The 21641-nt window shown below is 33.9% G+C and overlaps 1 protein-coding gene across 5 annotated transcripts in view; it reads left to right on the top strand.

Annotated features, from left to right (window-relative positions):
* Positions 1-503: 503 nt before the first annotated feature.
* Positions 504-21641, top strand: part of LOC110037784 (BLOC-1-related complex subunit 8 homolog) — a 40199-nt gene continuing 19061 nt past the window's right edge. For 2 of the 5 annotated variants that reach the window (XM_020742491.1, XM_020742494.1), the window contains exons 1-3: positions 504-621; positions 747-859; positions 5058-5227. In XM_020742491.1, coding sequence (XP_020598150.1) covers positions 585-621; positions 747-859; positions 5058-5227 — 320 coding nt within the window. In that variant the 5' untranslated portion in view covers positions 504-584. Of the gene's footprint in view, positions 622-746; positions 860-5057; positions 5228-16432; positions 17006-21641 lie in introns of those variants that run through there. The other 3 variants (XM_020742493.1, XM_020742490.1, XM_020742492.1) reach the window with 3 other exon arrangements.

Raw genomic sequence — 21641 nt, forward strand, 5'->3', positions numbered from 1 at the left:
GCGTGAGAGGTGGAAAAGGGAACGGGGGCAAAAGGGAACGGGGGGTTAGGGCTTCCACTCTTTCATTTCCTTTATATATTATAATATAAAAATAATAATATAATATATTATAATAATTATATACCTTATATTATATAAATATATAATACCTATATTATTAGAGTTTAGATAGTATGTAAATGTATTATTATTAATAATTTATTTTACATTATAATTTACAGGTTTTAAATTTTAATATATATAATTTTTTTTGAGTATATAATTATTTTAAAAATATCATAAATTATATCTATTTATTTATTTATTTAATTTTTTTTATTTCGAACAATAACGATTCGAACACGAACGAACGCATCACTGTTCGTGTTTAGTTCGTTTAGCAAACCGAACGAAAAAAATTGTTTGTGTTCGTCTCGTTTACTTATCTGACGAATCGAACAGGAATGCTCTGACGAATCGAACACGAACTATTTGCGAACAAAGAGGTTTTTGACAGCTGGGAAACATAATTGCCTAAAAACTCCACCAAGATGCGCCGCATCGAAATTTCTTAACGTGATGAGACTTCTCTGCTCTCAGCCAACATGCTTAGGCTCTCGACCGCAGATGGCTTCATGAGCGGTACCTCTTCTCCGATCATGTTCCATTAACGATTTCTCTGAGCTTTTGTTCGCTTTCCTCATTTATTTTCACGAAAATCGACTTTTGTCGTTCATTGCATGTACTCTTCGCTGGGGTTGAAGCAGTGAAGGAAGGAGTCGACGACATGATTAAGTATCTTGCTAACGAGCCTTCTGCGGGTCTCTATTTCGTGCAACAGCACGCCCAAGCATCCATGCCCCGCCTCCTTGATATTAGGGTATGCTTGGTTTCTTTCCCTTTAGTCCGAGCTCATTTTTTATTAATTTGTGGCTCGGTTTATTGCTTTGAATGGGTTATGAATGTTTGTGCTCGATGAATTAGTCTTCAATCGGCTTTTGCGCATGTATTTACGAATATTAGATTTTTGGGGCATGGGTATGTTCATTTTCCCCGACTATTAGGTACAAAGTGCGCATAGTATCTTATGATAATTTTTCATGCCGGGCTCATTGGTTTAATCATTTATTAGTAATTTTGGTGAAGAAATGAGTTTTCACTTGCCTGCCTTGCTTGGCGAGGATTCTGTCGGGTGTTTCTTCATAAATTTAGTTGGGTGGGCAACCTTAACTCGTTTGTAGTCAAGGATATGCGTTGCATCAGACAACTATTGCTTGAGAATTGAGATATGAAAGAGATCGTGTAAACAAATGTTGAAAGCAAATTAGCATGTAAGTAAATAATCCTACTCGCTCATTTATGATGCTAAACAAATATACAAAATCAAACTTAAAATAAAGCAAAACTATAAAGTTGAAGCATGATATAAATTTGATGCAATATTTATATTGATTCTTTTGTGCATTGGCCATACATTGGCTAAATTAGTTAGCGCGTGCTTGTTGTATGAAGGAGTGTTGGGTTCAAAGCTTTAGGTGAGTTAGATGATGTGAAAACATGTTGGAGTAGGTAAGCCCTTGCTGGTGCAAATCTTCTAAAGCAGAGCCGAAGTTTGAATTATTAAGCGAGTGTGCGCTCTCAAATATGTTGGCTTGCTTTTGGAGTGATGAGCAAACCAATGGACAAGTGTGCTCTGTAATTTGATAACAAATGTCTAGTTCAAGGCTACTAAGCTTGCTTCGAGAGCATTGCTTCATAATGAATGTTGTTTCTTATTACATGGTGCAGTGTAATAGATTTTTTGGGATCTTTAATAAATGCTTTTTCAAAATTGAGCTAAAAGCGTGCTCAAGAAGATTCATTACTTGTGAGAGCTATAGGATGAATCACATATTGTTAAAAATTTTGAGAACTTGAAAGGAAGCTCTCAAATGACTTTTTGGTGAAGAGTTCTCCAGTGATGTTCTTGAGTATTCCTCAAGTGGTCCCTTTTAAGACATCTTTGGAAGAGGATTTTTGCTCAGCTTGGATGGTTTGACTCTTGATTATGTGGATGTTGAAGATTGCATCAAATTCATTAGCCATCTTTTGAATGTACAAGTGGATGCATGATATAATTATGTGAGTTACTTGATGAGAAATTCCATAGTTATGATTATTATTTTTATATTAATTATCTAAATCGTTTTACCACCATTTGTGGTGGATTTTCATTCATGGAAACTTATTCTTCTGGTCATGGATCTATACTCTCTTATTCCACATTTCATTTTCTTTTTTTTTTCTATTGTCCACTTCAGCTCCACTAGAAAACCTTAGAAATAAGAAAGAACCCCTTCGAGCCATGCTTTTATCCTTATTAGAAACCCTAGTTTTAATTTTTTTGGGTTTACCTTATAAAAGAAAAATGTATTCCCACTCCATCACCTTTACAACCTTTCGCATATTCCTCTCTATATCATTAATCATTCAACTACACTACCTCTGAGCTACACCTCATCATCCACTTGGCCTAGCCGTTCCACTTTAAAAAACAACTGCTTTTCTATGGGGACCTTTTAGAGAACCTTGAGACATTGTCTTCCCATCACTTCCGTTGATCCAAACCCATCCTAATAATCATGATGTGTCATCCCCTTGTCATCGTTATTAAGATGGCCTATGCATTTCCCCAAAAACTCACTTCCTTAACCACTTGAGAATTTTCAATTCCACCATTAGAAGACCTTATTTCTTTTCCCATCGATAAATACAATTTCATGAGACTATTGCCGTTTGGGCTAATTAATCCATTGAAGCATTCCCAAGTAACTTTTTGTATTGAGCACCAATTTTCATGCATACAAATCCTTTTGTTATACATCTAATGTTAAACATGCATTATGTAGGGATTTCATGTTCATTTCATAAATTAATGGACAATAATGAAGAAGAGAAAAATCATGATTGCAGGAAAATTATATTAATCATTGGGTCATGGTCTCCTTCCTTTGTATAGGCATGAAGGAATGGAGAGCCCCTATCATTCTAGGTCATTACTTATACGTTTGGCCAACATTCTTAAAAATAGTCTCTTTGCCTAAATCTTTGGCAATAATAGTTATTTCACAAGGCTTTTGGGCCTTTTTATGAAGGTAAGTTTGGAGATGGGGTTGATATCAACTAATAATTGCAGATGATCACCCCGATAGGGCTGCTACTAATCCAATATTAGCTGAGTAGGAGCTTGCTTGATCTTGAGTTTGTCAAAATAGAGCTCGAGTTTAGCTTGATTTAAGTATTAGTAATCGTTTTCAAGTTTGATTTGTTTCAAATCATGACTTTCTAAGCTTGGTTTAAGCTTAATTCGCTTGTTGATTAAAGGAACCTTATTGAGCTTATTCATGAGTAATACTATCGATCAACTTATTAATTATTTGAATAAGCTTTATCAAGCCTATTCATGGGCAGCCGATTGAGCTTAAAATTGAGATTTTTATTAAATGAAATATTGAACAACAAACATTTTAATGAGCATAATGGCTTGTGTTCATGAGCAAATGCAATATGATATAGAAAACAAGAAGAATCCATTATATTCATGTATTAATGAAATTTTAATTGAGTCTTAAATGAGTATATTTGTTAGGCTTAACCAATCTTCTTAATGAGCTTGTTTATAAGTTTTAAATGATATTTTTATAATCATAAACCAGTTGTGCACCAAATTGTTGAAATTTGTTCATATATCAATAAAGTTATTATAAAAGTATTCAAGCTAATTCGATTAATTAATTACTTGATCATGAACGAGTTCTAACCGAGCCAAACTACTAGTAGCTTGTTGAGCGTATTGCTTCATTTGTTGCTAGACCTAGTTGATCTTAATATGGTTTTCTCCACATTTTGCATTCTTTCACATGTCAAAGACCTGGGAATATTGTATCAAAAATGATATTAATTTATTATAATTAAATGAAAATATGACATTCAATAGGACCCAATGGAGAAAAATGATTCTTGTTGCTGGCTCCACTTCGTGGGATAAAGTCTTGTTGTTGTTGTTGCTGTTGTCACATGTCAAAATGCTATGGTTCTTTTTTCTCATGTTTGTTTGCTTGTGCAATTTGACATGCTAGGTCGTTAGAATGGCATTGGCAAAACCTAACAATCATTTTTGTCAAAGGTTATCAATTCAATCATGCTTGCATGACTAATTAATTTTTGTTGTATAGCTTTATTCTTGTCAACTAACTATGGTCCTTTCATCCATCATGCTATTGGTTGCTATGGCCTAATCATTCAAGTTTTACTACAGTAAACTAACTACACCTGACCAGTGACCCTTGCTCAATGTTTCTTATCTAGTCGCCACCTAGGATTTTTTTAGCCAAACTCTTGTTTGCTCAACTCTGTCTACTTGGCCCAACAGGCCACTCATATCTGAATAGTTCAGCTTGGCTGTTCAATGCCCTACTCGAGAAATATTAAGATCTAGAATTATGGGCCCTTACAAAAGTGATGTGAAGCAATCAAGTATGAAAGAAATTGTGATGTGTGATGGTCTCTTGATCCATTTTTACTATATCATATTCAAATTATAGGGGTGTGTCCACATACATTACATATTTATTAGCTGAGGTTGATATTTTATTTTGTTTCTTGCAAATGCTCTGTTTTAAATTTACTTGATTACCTCTAAATTTATATATCAACATTTGTTTCTTATGGAATTATAATGTCAAAGATGATTATAAACTCATTCTAATTTATAGGAAAAAAAATGCGGAAACGATTCATGAGGTAACTATTTACATTGAAAATGTTGAAGAATCTGCTGATCTCAACTTTTTCATATGCTAAGCATCTTTCACGTTTGATGCATTCACCATTCTATATTATTATTAGTTATTTTGGTAGCTATATTTTGTTTAATTGCTGCAGTTAACATTTCATTTCGTTTCTTGCAAATGCTGATCAGTTTTTGTGATAAATATGCATGACTTTTTTTTCCCATTACCTCCAAGTTATATATCAAAAAATGTTTTTTAAAAATATTAGCATATCATGGCTGAGTGAAAATTCATTCTAAGTTATAGGACAAAGTTTTGGAAAGGATTCATGAGGTGAACCTTCACACTGAAGATATTGAAGATTCAATTGATGCAGTACGGTCAATGACAGAAATTGGCTATCCACTTGCTGAGGAGATGATTAAAGACATCAAAACATCTCTACTCATTATTTCAAAATGCCAAAGAAAAAAGGGGTGAGTTTTTTCTATACATCATTATTTGTCTATTCAAACACTGGTAAAAAGGAAAAAGATGACAAAATATTGAAATTATCTTTTAAAGATTTGCTTGAGTTTTCAACCATTGATTTAATGGCTCTGCAGAAGATCTTTAAATTGTTTTGAATCACGTTTGTTTTGCTGACTGTGGTAGTATAATGTTCACCATATTATGAATGACCAAATTTGGAAGTGATGCCTTTAAGTGGACAGGATAAGTCAGGGTTGCAGAATATTCATAGCTTTGCTCTGTTTAGACTACCAATTCTTGGTCGGGTTGCTGAACATTCATTGCTTTATTTCCAAAGTCTAGTTTATGATTTCATTCTTTAAGCACTTTGCTCAGACTACCATTGATATTTTTGTTATCCACAGTTGCCTTTATGGTTATTCTAGAACTTTTAATTTGAATTGAAAATATTTTTGTTTGAAAGGGATTTCTCAATGAGGCCTGAAATCTCTGGTTTTGCTGGTACTTTTCACGGTGACATTATAGGAAATAATAATTATTATGTGGCTGGATGAGGTTTGGTTTATAGAACAATATGCAGTTTAGGAGCCATTGGTTCCACAAGAAACCTTTTATATCCATTTATGTAATAACTCACTGCATTTTTTTTTGCATAGAATTTTAGCAAGTTCGTCTCTTGAATTTTTTTCTTATCTAGATAATTGTCAAACTTATAGAGAAGAAAAAATGTAATATTTTGTGTGGTATTAGTTTGGAAAACTTATGATGTCAGTTTTACGGAATTGCTAATATGAGTCAAAAGTATTGAATTGCCGGTCATTTAGATTTATGAAATTTTTTATTAATAAGAGGCCAAGTGCTTTTTTTTTTTTTTTTTTGCTTTTTTATTAGCTTTTTTAATTGCTCGTTCGATTAACCAAGTTTAGTCTAGCACTTGTCATGCTCAATCATAAGAAAGTCTGAAGAAGCCAAATTTGAATATATATGTTTCGGCTTGGCTCGAGTTTGAGTTGAATATGAACTTTTAGTATGACCAAACAAACCCAATTTATAATGCGCTCAGCTTAGCTTGTCTCAATTACATGTCTAATAATATTCTCTCAAATGGTTAATTTAAAAGAAATTACTTTATCATGAACCTATTTATCTCAACAATTTTATTTTAGCTTATTCTGCACAATAATTGTACTCAAATCCTATTATCATGCTACACCCATTTTTGTTATTCACCTGGAACATGAACATATTCTTGGTAGCAGTACATCAAACATTATCGCAATTGGTATGCTATAGTCATGAAAGCTTACAAATTCAGATTAAGGGCTCGTTTGGGGCAGCTTATTGGGGTGCGGTGGCGGTATGAAAACGTCGTAGAGATGTTTGAAAAATAAGTTCGGCGTAGATTATTGATGCCGCTCGGACGCACTTACAAGATTTTTTTAATAGAAGGCAAAGCGGGGAAGAAATTGCGTCCTGCGTCTGCTTCCCGCGTTAGCGTGAAAAATTCCTCTGGTGCCCCCTCGCCCTCGCTGTTTCCTTTGTCTCTTGGGCACGGGGTGGCCCTCTAACCAAGCGAAGAGGAAGTTTTGGTTTCCTGAATGGCTTAAATAGGCTTACCTTCTTCGATGCTCGATGGTTTCTGTTTTCTGGTAGGAGCGGATCAGAAGAATGAGAGAGACGGTAGTTTCGGTAGTCACTGTAAACCGCGATCCCGTCGTTGCCTTCCCAACTCTCTCTAATGACGACTGTATGCGAAGGTTCATTCACGAAGGCGATCGTTTTGAGCGAAACCGGGAGAGGGAGTGACATAAGCGAGGGTTTGGGGCAGAGATGGGAAGTTTTGAGAAAATAACTTTATATATCATAATCAATTATATCATAATTTTAAGAATCTATAATTAATTATATCAAAATTTTAATTATAATTAATTTGTATATCATCAATTTAATTATAATAGATAAATTTGTATGTAACTATTTAATATTTGATTAATGAATAAAAATATATCAAAATTTTAAGTTATTTAATAAATTTCTAAGAAATTCTTTATTTATGCAATTAATAATTAATTAATCAAAATTTATTAGCTAATAAGTTAATAGTTTATAAAAAAATTAAATGATTACATACAGTTTTGTTACAAATAGTTTCACCAAACAGGGGCATAATGGTCATTTATCTAATATCATCTATCAATGAACTATTCTAAATAAGCTTCCCCAAACAACAAGTTAGCTTATTCTGATAATCTTTAGATTATCAGATTATCAGAATAATCTGCTTATCAGCAGATTATAAATAATCAACAGCTGTGCCATTATGCAGAGTTTAAGGGTGTGTTTGGGAAGGACGTTTTGAGAATGGCCACTGATTGTTTGGAAAACGCGTTCTGAAAACGTCGTTCGCAGGCGCGTTTGGGGCATCTTTTGCTTATCCAAATAAGCAGTTTATCAAAAAATACGGACCGCGGGATTCGACCCGCGTACCGCTTTCAGTGTAAAAAACGAACTGTGTTTTTGAATAAACTGCTCAAACGCAGTTTTCAAATGGTGAGGCGACGTTTTCAAAACGCCGCCGCAATGGATAAGCTGCCCCAAACGGAGCCTTCCTGAAATCATGTTTAGAATGATTGCTGTGAACTACTAAATTTTTTGAGAATAATTTATATATCAAACATTAAAATTGGTCAAAATCTAAAATTATCTAACGACGAGAGACAGCATGCTTACTTTTTTATCAATTAGGTCATCGGTTTTTAAATAAAGTATAAATTAATCTTTAGCAAGCCCTTTTTGTGGTCTAAAACAGGTTACTGATTCAAGGTTATTCAACACAAACTGAAATAAGCATTTAATATGAATTTCAAGTAGGATAATAGCTCAAGGTGCGTGATTTATAAGAACTATAGAAAAACATTACAAGTTAATTCCATATCTAGTTGTACGTCTTTAGTAAATTGAGGAATGGAAAAATATCTTGATTTCTTACTCATGCCAAATGATGCCATGCATAATAAATAACATAATGATAATAATCTTTAATACTATGCAAATTTTTACAACATATTCTTTAATTAAGAAGTTAATTGGGAAAACTTGCATAGGAAGAATAAAAAATAAGGTTAAGGAGCAGTATCATATGTTTCTCATTTAATGAGGATTAAAATAGCTAGATCTAGAATTTTACTCGAAATAGAAAATTCTTAAGTTTGAAGCAAATTATGATGCTTTATGCCATTTAGCATATATTGTAAATCATATTTGTGACAAAGTAAAGTCGAAGTAAAATAATGCTATTAGATTGGTTTATGTTAAGAAGGCTCTACACTGAGGTCCTATCAAGTCCTTTGTCTATTAAAAATTTCTAGGATAGTCTTAAGGCGATTAACTTGTCACAAATAAGTCCTTTAATGTATAATAAGTCCAGCTTCAAGGAATAATTTTTTGTATTGATTGGGCGAAAGGATATTAGTGTTGAAAAAAAAAGAAGGGTTCTAGAGGTAATTAAGCGACTAGTGTTGTGCATCTAGACTTCAAGATTTGAGCAAAGAACATTGATCTGGTTCAACATCTAGAGATTTACTGTTTAGTGATTGCTTGCATTATATTTAGGCTTGAATTATTTGATTCAAACCCATTATATTTTCAAATTTCGTCACTGAACCAATTTTAGTATTTTTTTCTACAAGAACTTAGCATTAAACTTTGAGATGGATCTATAACCTAAGGGCTAAATTGGTATTGGGTCTACAATAGAAGCAAAAGAGAATAAAGATAGAAAAGAGCTATAGCATCCTTCCGTTTTATTTCTGCATAATCTCTCTATTCTTATTAAGCATAATAGTTTCACATTCGTGCTTTTGGGTATATAGATGAACAATAATTTGAACGGCTTAGTTAATGTTTTACATTGAATTTATAAATATTATCTCAAAACTTGATTTTAGTACCCATGGTTATCTAGCCCTAACATCTTAAGTGAATATATTGGAAGATGCTTTGCTCCATTATGAATAGGATGAGGTGATGATTTGAAATTTATGTGTTGGTGGTGGAAATAATGCGTGCGCCCGCGGACACACACACACACTTTTGTATTAAATATAATGATATTGTCAACGATCTGTGTGTCTGTTAAAGCCAGGTTGGTTGACAAATGATACTTGAAATGGACTAAGGGACTCGTTTGATATTTGGTTGTGTAGAATGGGTTCAGGTTGTTTGACAATGCATGAGATAGAATATGGACTTGTGGAAAGGTTGTAAACAAAAAAATAGCATTATATAGAAATTATATAAAAGTTTTACTTGTGATAGATTTGATATCACAAGAAACACTTAGTTGGAATGAATGTAGATTGAGGATTTATGAAAAGGATCCCAAATAGTAGGGGCAAGGCAACAAAATGACTTTTGTTCTTCAAAGTTCTTAGCTTGATTTATTTTAGGGAAGAACTCTAATTTTAATGAGAAAGTTTTTTTTTTTCGATTTTGTTCAATTGCTATTTGTTTGTGTTTCAATATGTATTTAATTTGGTTTAGATGACTTTTTTTTATTTTCTATAGTATACACCCAATTTAATTGCAAATGTCAAGTGTGTACTTGAACACAATCCATTAAAACTCATAGTAAATCTATTGAAGGTTGGAGTTGTTAAATATGGTTGGAATTGTCAGTTTCAAAGCCATAACCATAGGTTTAGCAATGTTCAATTGAACTCTGTTGAAAATTTCCAAAGTTTTACGCGTAAGATTATGAAAGCATTCGGAAGACTCAATCCCTGGTTTACTCTTTCAATTTTATAATTTTTTTTCCAGATGACTTATAACTTATTTGAAAAAACTGCCAAAAAATGATTTGACTATTCATATATGGCTATATTAGTCCTAGAGCTTATAAAAGTGTCAAATTTATCCCCTAACTCTTTTAATGAGAGCTGAAATCTTTGAAAAAAAATGAGTATATTTCAACAAATATTAAAAGTCTGAGATTAATTTTACACATTTATATATTCTGAGACTAAAATCTTTCCCCACAAAGAATTAGAGAACTTTTAACAGTTTAAATTTTAGTAATTCAAGCTTTTTTGTTGAAGATGTTTCCTTCCCTTTTATTTGAAGTTGTTTGTAAATGATAAATTTGCTCAGGCTTTGGTTATATCCAAAATGAGAGCATTTTCTTTTGTTTATAGGGATTGTTTTGAAGTTAGGGCAAGTGTTAACATCATTCAAATCTTATTTAGAATGAAACCAGTATATTCATAAATATATCGTAGAGTACAATAGTGTTACCTCCTTATAGCTATAGAGAAGCACAAAGTATACAAGTGGCTGGAAATTCGAACTTGTTTCGATCAAATTTGGAATAGGTTGAACAGGGTAAGACAAATGTGAATAGTAACCCTAAGGAGATTGTTTGTTTGGTAAAAAGATAAGAAGATATGCTCAATAATTATTTGGGCTATAAATTTATGCGCAAAAACTTTGTTAGCCTCATAAGACCAAATAACATCAGTCTTGATGCAAATTTTGTCAAGTTAAATATGAACAGTTTGGGTTGATCCTATGGAAAATGACTGACACATGGTGTGATTTAGGCTTTTTTAGAACTTATTCTTTTAAAATTTATTTGGAATGATAATTAGTTATTTTAACTAAAACTTTTTCACACTAACTTTCAATGGCAATAGCAAGTATTGATTAATCACAATAGCTAACAAATTAGTAAGCAAGTGTACAAAATACAAACCACGCATGGTACTAGGCACAAAGATTTTTACATGGTTAGACTTAAAGCATACATCCACATTTAGCAAACCCTTGGACTAGGAATCTACTATCTTAAAATTTAATATAACTTAATTATTCTCTTATTTAGAGGAGTATAACCCCAATTTAAGTTACAATCTTAAGTATCAAATTAAGCCAATAACTAAGGTTTTGAAAATATGAAAAGCTAGTAAAGTTTATTCAAAGCTGATTATATCAATAATTGATTTAAGTATGTACCCATCAAATGAAAAAAGGAGGAAACAAACCTGATTTTGATAAAATTTTAAAGTAAATTTTCACCAAAATGCATGTTCCTAGTATATGTAAACCTAAGCAATGTTTTGAACAATGTGGAAATGACAAAATAATTACAGCTTTAACTTGATTTAAAAGTTAAACCGTTGAAGATACTTTTAATTAAACTTCTGAAAGTAAATTCAATTAAATTTTGAAAAAAAAAAGTTTGGTCAAACATATGGGAGAGATATAGAATAGAATTTAGAAGTGTTTTGACGTTAACTCATTATGATTTGAAAATGATATGAAAAAACTATATGATGTTAGCTTGAATCAGATTTGGTAAGTTTGTACACTGTTTCAAAAATAACTTGAAAGATTGATTTCAATCACTAAAAACCAAAAATTGGAAACACTTGGAGTTTCTTGGTCAGGTTTCATATTTCCGAGCTTTAGAACACACTTTGAGAAGTGATGTGGTTGGCTGAGAGATGCTCAAGAGAAAATGAATTTAGTGTTGAGTAGAAGAGCTTTAGAACAGACTTTGAGAAGTTATGTGGTTGGCTGAGAAATGCTCAAGAGAAAATGAATTTAGTGTTGAGTAGAAGCTCTTGGTAAATTAGCACTTAGGACATGGGTTTTTTTTGTAATTCGGTTGCTTCTTCTTCAGTTTTGCAAAGAAATGATTTTTTTTTATTAATTTTTTGCTATTATCAAGAGCAGAGAGAAATAATGAAGCAAAGTTTTCAGATTATTTAAGTTCGAAATCCTTGAACATTTATTAAATGAAACTAGATATTGACATATCAAATCCAAGATTTGCAAAAGTAGAAAATTTCTTAAAAGAAAGTAGCCGTTGAAACCTTGTTCAGAGAAACCCAATAGCGTTCAGATGGGTGCTTCAGGTATTCAACAATACCTGATATACCTGATAATTATGCATTTTTCAAATTGTTAGAGAACTACTGTTTTAAAGGCAACAAGAAATTAATGCAGCAGGGCCTTTTTTTAAAAGAAAAGAGCTAAGGAGTAAATGACTGCTATTGTGGTTTAAAAAAATTGCAATACACATGTGATCTAAAAACGAAAAAGTTACAGATCTCATCGAAGTTTAGCTGCATAAATCTGTAGCTGATTTTAGTTTTTAAGAAAGGATTAGAACATGGCTTAAGAAATTAATAATATTTAGTTACAGAAAATTGTAGTCAGGTTATGGAATGATTAAGGACTGTTTGCTCGAGATTAATTAGCTGGTTATTGGATGTGAAAGTGGTGTTATCGGGTTAATTGACCTGTAAATAAATAGCTTTTAGAAATTGGATTGTTATTTAGATATAGTAAGGCAAAGCATTTCTGAAGTAAAGGCATATAGAGTTAAAATAAGAGTTAAAACTTCATAGATAAGGTTGTAAAAGATTTTTGAAAAACCATTTAGCAAGAGGGTGACTTCTGAAATTTGAGTTGTTATAGTTAATTCAGTGAATGAATGGCTAAGTCTGAAATTTACTAAGAAGCAGAGCTATGGAGTTTGATTTTATGTAACTTAATATGACCAATTCAAAAAATATAAACCAATTTATATTTTTTTTGACTTAAAATGAGATTTGGATCCGATTGGGAATAGAAATCAAAGTTTGAAATAAATTATGACAGTACGTATCAAATTTAGTTCCAAAATTGATTAGAAAAACTATTTAAAATTCAAATAACCATTAAAATTGTCAAAATATGACTAAAATGAATTCCTATTTTTGCAAAAGTTTTGCTTGCAAAATTCAAATAATTTTTAATGAATAAAATGGATTTTTTTTTGCTTTTTTTAAGATACATCAATTGGATTTAGCATACGGATTTGTTTGCAAGCTTAGTATCAAAATATGAAAATGTCCTATGGACTCCAAGACAATTTCACTTTATATGCCTTTGAAACACATTCAGAGCTCTGTTGCATTTGTGTTGATTCTTCGTGTGGTGATTCTATGGTCACTTTAGTCATCAGATAGGTATTCATACTATGCAACTCCTACAGTGTGTTGAATTCAATTCTCATGATTCCAAATTACCTAAACTCATAATTAACACCTTAAAAATATCGACCTAACTATGGGTCTGTTTGGTGTGGCTAGAACTTTTTATAAAAGTTATTGTCAGGGAGCACAACTTTACAAAAAAACTGTGGTGGAAATTATATATATATATATATATATATATATATATAACCATCACACTTAAACATTTTAGGTTGAAAAAAACAGTTTCTCAAAAAAAACAATTGCAGAAAATAGGTAGATAGGGTTGTGAATTTAGCTCAAAGCTCGTTAATCACTCGAAAATCGATTTGAATTTTAGTTTTTATCGAAATCGGATCGAAATAAACGAGCCGAGCTATGAACCAAAACTTTGGATCAAATTTTTTACATGGATCAACTTGATATGACTTGAGATCGGCTCGTAGTATCTTTTTTTTATAAAAATTATATATATATTTGAGCTAGTATTTTTTGAATTAGAGCTGAGACGGCTTGAAATCGAATATAATGAGCCACGAGCCAATAAATAAGGATACATATAGATTGTGTGGAAGAGTCCAAGCATGACACCCTTCCTCCACGATAACAATCATATATAAAAGATTCCAAAAAAAGAGAAAATATAGAAAATATAAGAGGCCTAAATAAAAAAACAAAAAATGCCAAAAAAAACATAGTATCAGGTAGCTAGAGAGCGACCCAATTTTCCTTTATCTCTACCTCTAATTCTAGGAAAGGAGACAAATAATAAATTGGTAAGATGAGTGTCATTGTCAGTAGTGACCAAAGTATCATCCAATAAGTTTCCAAGCTTGAGTCGGCCTCCAATCTTCTTCTTCCTCCTGGTTAGACCTGTCATTCTTCATCCGAAGATTGACTCGCATGATGAGTGGATTGGTCTAAAGTGTGCCGGACATGTATATGATGTTGAACATTAGAAGTAATTGCTTGTTGTACCAGCTGATCTTTGATTGAATCAAAGAAACACTCTCGTGTGTCTTGACATGTAAGTGAGTCTTCTTCAGTAACAGTGAGTGGTATAAACACTTTTGGATCTGTACCTGTAGTATGATGTTTTTCATCAGGAACTGGGATGTTGGGTAAAGGATCGGTTTGCACCTAGGGATGGTAGGTGGCTGATAGCGATATCCAAAGCCTGTCCTGTGGTAGCTTTCTCTCCAGATGGAACAGATATGTCCAGAGTAGTGGGATTGGATCCATCCTTATTCACTTGATCTTTAGATTTCAAATTAGGATGAAACTTATGACATTTATCAAGTGTATGCCCAAATATCTTACAATGAGAACAGTACGACGATCTATGCTCCATGACGATTTGTTGCCAACATCCATTATGAGTTGTGCCCAACCAGACTTCAGTAACATCGGATAAAGTAATACTCTTTCCACAAGTATTATGGCCACAAAATGTCTGGTTAGGTTGAAATTCGATAGATCTAGCTTCATAGGGTCCCCAAGTATGACCCTAATAGAGTAAAGAACTTGATAATGAAAAAAGTGCACCTTGAGACCTGGTAGACTGAACTATACCGATACAGTAGGAGGTTCATGATTATGGTCAAAATTAGGAGACCACTTGAGTAGCTTCATTGATTTACCAGTAATGTTGAGATATTTTTTGGAGAAAATCCGAGTGTAGTCTTCAGTCACGGTTTTCTGAATCAATACATGTCTCCCATCCATGAGCCTCACTTTTCACTTTCCTGCTAATTTGAGATCTTCTGCTTAATTTGGGATCATCAAAACTGTTCCGGATAACTTCCATAGGTAGGTGCCCCCACTGAAATTTTCCAATAAGAGCAAACTTGAATTTGTCAGTCAGGGTTGAAATTTCTAACTCCGAGAAAAAGAGTGATGCTTTTGCATTTTTTCTGCTTGCATTCTTAATAAATGGGCAGTCACCTGTACCATAACAATATTCCTTATAACTTGAGGGGAAGACAACCGACGTCTCCACCTGAGGATTACCCACCACGTGGGCGAAGGAGGCTTTGCCAGGTTCAATTGGATAAGAAGGAAGCTCCATCACAGCTTAGAAGCCTTGGTCAGAGGGCAGGTCAGGAACTGAAGAAACCAAAACTCGGTGCAGTCGAGCTGAGTCGAGAAGGAAGAGGAAGGAGGAAACGAGCACTCGACCCCTTCTCATCTTCTTTGACGAGGAAGACGCGACCCCTTCTCGTCTTCCGTGAGATGTAATCGAACAGAGACGACGATGTTGGCTTTGAAGCCGCGAGCCGACGACAACGACGGAGAGACGACGCCGGAGAAATGATCTTGCGGTAAGGGTTGCTAGGGTTCGACATGGGTTGAAACCCTAGCAGAGCTGAGCGTGGGAAACGACATCTGGGATATATATATATAAGATCCAAATAACTCAATTTGAGTCAATTTGTTTCAATTTTGAGCAGATCGAGCCAATTCCTGAGCTAAAACGGATCCAAATAACTCAATTTGAGCTAGTATTTTTTGAATTAGAGCCGAGACGGCTTGAAATCGAATATAATGAGCCACGAGTCAATTTCGAGCCGCCTAGCTAACCCTAGCTTGGCTTGTAATCGAATCGTTAACAGCCCGCAAGCAATTCCCCAAACGGAGTTGTGGTGGTAGTCCGAAATATAAAGCAAATAGCATGCTGTCCAAAACACACCCTATATGTTATCAACAAAATCAAGATGATGAATCTTTAAGCTTATGAGACTAGTATCTCTTTTGTGAAGCTTATTGTAGACGACTCTTAGGGCAGTGGATGTGGTGTTTTGATTGTGGGTAAGATTGATATATGATTGCTGATTTGATCACTAGTGAATGAGTGGATGAACCCTATTAAAATGTTAAATCCTCCTAAACTTGTTAAGCATGCATGGTGGAGAAAGTTGAGTTTATGTTCAAGGTTAGAAAAATGTTTAGTGGCTCAAGGGAATTAAGCCCCGCCCCTTAAGTCTCAAGCCATAATGGCCGTTAGTTTTCTCAAATCACTTTAATGGCTTTTCCAAATAGGATTTCCGGCAATGGATTTTGTTTTCACCGAGATGTGTGAAACCAAAATATGATTTACTAAAATAATTAGGTTTTGTTAAAACAAACCCTAAAATAAAAAATAATTATTTATTCAACCATGTGAAATGAAGAATTAGTAAACTGTGACTCCAGGCTAATCCGAACTCCAACCAGGAATCATCAGGCTGATAGCATCAACTCAAAAGCAGCTGTAGTTGCTTATGGTGACAAGTCCGGCCATCAAGAGGATGAAGGAAGCCGCGGCTACCTATCTTCTGTTCTTAATTCAGCTAAACAAAAGGCTGCAGGTTTTCGGCTGGCTCTGAACAATCAACCATCAAAAGTTGATCAACTTGTTCAGCCTTCATCTCAACCACCATTTGAATCAGATTCCTCCGCTCGATCTTCTACAGAAGCTGAGGAACTACCTGTGTCAAGCAGCCTGGAGATTGATTTAAAGCCATTGAACCCTTTAGGTTTTCATTGCTCGCTTGACTCTGAACTTTTGCATCCTTTGGAAGATTACAACAAATTTAAATATGAGAAAGAAGCTAAGTTTGAAGAGTGGCTGCAGGAAATTGAAGGGCATGACAAATTTCATACACCTGGTGATTGATATTGTCTTGGAGATGTACTTGGGACATTGCCTCTGGTAAGTGTATTCTTTTCTTGGGGCATTTACATCAACAGCACACAATTCATATATCTAACACCTCAAATGTCATATTAGCATGCATATCACTCAATTTTTTGACAATCACATAAAAAAAGACACATTTTCATGCATAGATTTATAACATTAAAATGTTATAAATATAAATATGAAATTTTGGGTATTAGATATGTAAATACATAAGAATTGTGTTATATGTATGTAAATTTTCCCTTTATTTTTTGATTTAGTTACAACAGTAAGAAGCAATTTTTTCTTATATATTTGTATTCCTGCGATATTTATGGTAATAATCATCTCATATGTATCTAAATTTTCCTTTTTTTTTTCTGTTTTTTTTTTCAATAGTAAGAAGCAATTTCTTTTTGTTTTACATTTGTATTCTGCTGCTATATTTATGGCACCATGCAACATGAAGTTTATACACATTAGCTACAATGCTTATATCGTCAATGAATAAAGTGCCAAAATAGTCTCTAACTATTTATATGTGGTCATTTTAGTCCAAGAGTTTATAGAATTGTCAAAATAATCAGGCTGTTTAAATTAACGCTAAAATAATCCTCTCATGGAGGACTTTAGAGTTTAATTTTAAAATGATTGGGGATTATTCTGATTTTTTATAAACTTTCGGACTAAAACGGCCCCATGAACTGTTTAAAAACTATACTCTTATTTTTTATTTTCTACTTGAAAGGCTTGTGCAATGAGTGACTCGTTTTAGATTGATCTTTACTCGTTTAAGGACAGAACAAGGTTTTGTATTTCTAAGGAAGTAGGAGGAAAATTGCGTGAGATATGATATCTGGATAAATTAGGAGTAAGAAGATAAAATAATATGAAATAAAAGTTGTTTAAGTATAAATCGAAATTAGTTATCAATTTATTCAAATGTCTATAATTTAACCACAGACCCAACAATACAAGTTGTCTATAAGCGAAGTACAAAGGCTTGTGCGGACAACTGCCCTCCTGAATTTATTTGGCTCTATTCTCTTTGGATTTCTTAGACTCTATTATTTATATATTGTACATGTGCACGTACTGTGACTTGCTGGTAGAGCGACTTCTTTAAAGGTCGTAAGTCCTTTCAGGTCACGCGGTCGAATCCCTCAGTGTGTAGGGTGTGGTACTCGAATATTTAACACACGTAGAGATTGTTATGGCTCATCTAATAGCCTTCGACCATTCTTTTTTTTTTTAAGAAAAAGATTATATTGTACATAAAAAAATGTGTCAGCATGAATCTGGAGGAGTTTCAACGAATTGAAATATTAAAGAAAACATTCCAACGGGACAAGATCAGGATAGCAAAATGATGAAAATATCTAGTGTCATTTCCTTCGGTAGAAACTCTGAGCCGACGGAATGGAAGGATATCAGAATGAAGGATGGAGCTTGATCCATGAGACAATTGTTCACAACCAGTTCTCCCAATGGATTTCAGAGTTCCTCAAAAAATGGCAAAGGGCCCCTCATCTGAGAAGGCGCTTTGTCCAAGGACTATCTGTTGAATCACGATGATACAACATTTATCTGACGACTCAGTTTATCCTAATAACAAGAGTGCCTCTTCCCGGGATTTCCTTTGATAACCCAACTGATGACCTTCCAGCCGATCGAAAGTTTTCTGACAAAAGACTCCATCTGACCAAACAATAAGGTCATCGAGTCATACAGTTATAAATACGAAAATACCTAAGAATAACTTGTAACACCCCTTTTAAAGCGGTTATGAACACTAAAAGGTCCCAAAATAACTTATAATGTCTCTAAACTAGGAGCAAGTATGTAATTGTGTACTTGTACCCACAAAATCTACAAATGGGCAGTCTCGCTCTCTCTCTCTCTCTCTCTCTCTCTCTCTCTCTCTCTCTTTCTCTCTCTTTCTTTCTCTTGTCTTTCTTTCTCTTGTCTTATGCTTTATTCCTAGAGTGTGATTCACAAAGTAGAGCTTCTACATCCTAGAAGGTGCGGTGGTCGTGGATAATTCTTTGATTTCATCTTTCGACATTGAATCGCTCGAAGATACTTGCGTGTATAGTTCGAACATAACACTCGAGTCTATGAAGCTGAAAGCTCGGGTAACCGATGATTTTGGTGATGATTTGATTTTCTACATAGACCAGTTCAAGTGGGGCCTTAGCTACCCTTTAGCCTCGAGATTCAATCAATCATGAACTATGGGGAAATGCCTGCACAAATAAAGTTGAACTTTATTGCGGCTGTTATGACATTTATAATTTTCTACCAGTGGATGGAGATCACCTGGTCTCTGGAATTATTCTATTATATGTTCTCCTTCAGGGCAGAGCTTGCTGATTACGTTGTCTTCAGATCAACACAGAAATTTCTTTTGGTTGATCTTGAGAATAAGATTAAAGACTGGAAGTTTCAATTTTTTTTTGTGGGGTTTGTCAAGATTAGGGAATTGCAACACGATCGACCGGAGAGCTGTATAAGAAAAAAAAGGAGTCCCGACGTGAATCTTGGGACTAGCGTCAGTCGTAGCGGGGAAAAAACTGTCAGTTATTCAGTACACTGATTCCTTGATGGTGAACTAGGTGTTGAATCCTGATTGGTTTGGCGCTATGACCACAAAACTGGGGTCGCATCAGATTAGGAGGAGAGGCGACAAATTGAGAATATCTCTTAACTTTTCCAGAAGGAGTTGAGGATGAGGAAGGATGCTGCTCTCAAGATCGACGACTCAACCGTCTCCTCCACTCTTTGTTTCTTTTGAACTGATTGATTTACCAGTTTTGTTACTTTTGGTCAGATTCCTTCTCCCAATCTCTTTGATCAGACCGACCATCACCCGACTTCCGGCTTTTTTCCTACCGGTTTGCCCTTATCGATAGGCTTCTTCTTTGTTACTGGTCGAGAACTCTTGAGCTTCTTCTTCTTCTCTTGTGCTGGATGACAAATTTTTTCGGTCGAAAGCCAGAAGGCCTTCCACATGGATTCCTTGCTCGTGGGTTTTTTTCCACTCGCCATCACTATTCTCTATTAAAAAATGACTTAAGGGCTAAACATTCGAAAACAATGATGAAAAAGTGCTGCTCACACCCTATTTATAGGGAATGCAGACATGAAACTCAAGTGAGTTCAATTATTAGAAATACTTATTACACAATAAAGAAGTCAATTTTTGCATTTAATTTTATTATTCTTAATGTAATTGTCGCTTTCAAGAAGTAGGAGAATCAATGAGCTAAAGATGCACATAAAAAATATGCCGCACAACTCTCGAGTAAAATTTAACAAACCTTACTAAGTAGACATCAAAGGACTACATCAAGATAGTCAAAAAATGGAGATGCCAAGTGTCATTTCCTTCGACCAAAATCATATAACGACCAAATGAAAGCTTAATTGAATAAAAGAATATGAGACACCTGATATGAGGGACAATCAACTACTACTATCTCCCTCGAATGATTCCGAGATTTTTTATAGTCATAGTCAAAGGATACCCTAATATCCTTACAAACCTCTAAGAAGACACCTTGTCCAAGAAGGGACGTTCGTCAGGTTACAGTGATGCATCCTTTATATGATAGTCCATGTTAATTAATTTTCAAAAAGCTTAATCAATAAAAAGCTCCTTACATTTCCGATATCATAAAAATAATATTTAATTTTTATATTTAAACCTTTACATTAGAGTCCAAGTTAATTAATTAATTTATTTATATATTGGCCTGTTGCTAGAGTTGTTTTTTTTTAAGGTCGTAAGTTCTTTCAGGTCACGGGTTTAAATCTCCTAGTGTGTAGGGTGTGGTACTCGAATATTTAACACACCTAGAGATTGTTACGGCTCCTCTAATAGCCTTCGACCATTCTGTTTTTTTTAAAGAAAAAGATATTATTGTACATAAAAAAATGTTTCAGCATGAATCTTGAGGAAATTCAACGAATTGAAATATAAAAGGAAACATTCCAATGGGTCTCATCGACAAGAATCAAATGATACAATATCAGGATAGCCAATTGACGAAAGCATCAAGCGTCATCTCCTTTGGTCGAAACTCTGAGCCGACCGAATGGAAGGATATCAGAATGAAGGATGGAGCTTAATCCGTGAGACAATCGTTCACAACCAGCTCTCCCAATGGATTTTGGAGTTCCACACAAAATGGCCAAGGGCCTCTCATTTGAGAAGGCCTCTTGTCCAATGACTTTCTGTCGAATTACGATGATACACCCTTTATCTGACGGCCCGGTTTATCCTGATAACAAGAGTGCCTCTTCCCGTGATTTTCTTTGATAACTCAACTGACGACCTTCCAGGCGATCAAAAGTTTCTGGTTGACAAAAGACTCCATCTGACCAAACAATAAGGTCATTGAGTCGTACAGTTATAAATACATAAATACCCAAGAATAACTTGTAACGTCTTTTTTAAAGCGGTCATGAACACGAAAATAGGAGTATAGTTCATATCAAGAAAAATATAAGGAACCAACTCAAAATATAATGTATGCGTGTGAATTTGATATTATGCTTAATTATGCACCATCTCATTGTGAGGAAACAATAAATAATACTAGTATATTTTTAAAATGTGCAATCAAACTCTTAATTAAATTTTTGTACGCCACAAAAAGTCATATTATTTTATTTTTAATAAATATTTTCTTAATTTATAGAATGATATTTTTTATTTTAGTGGTTAATATATATATA

The sequence above is a fragment of the Phalaenopsis equestris genome, unplaced genomic scaffold (genome assembly GCF_001263595.1).
Source record: "Phalaenopsis equestris unplaced genomic scaffold, ASM126359v1 Scaffold225027, whole genome shotgun sequence".
NCBI lineage: Eukaryota > Viridiplantae > Streptophyta > Magnoliopsida > Asparagales > Orchidaceae > Phalaenopsis > Phalaenopsis equestris.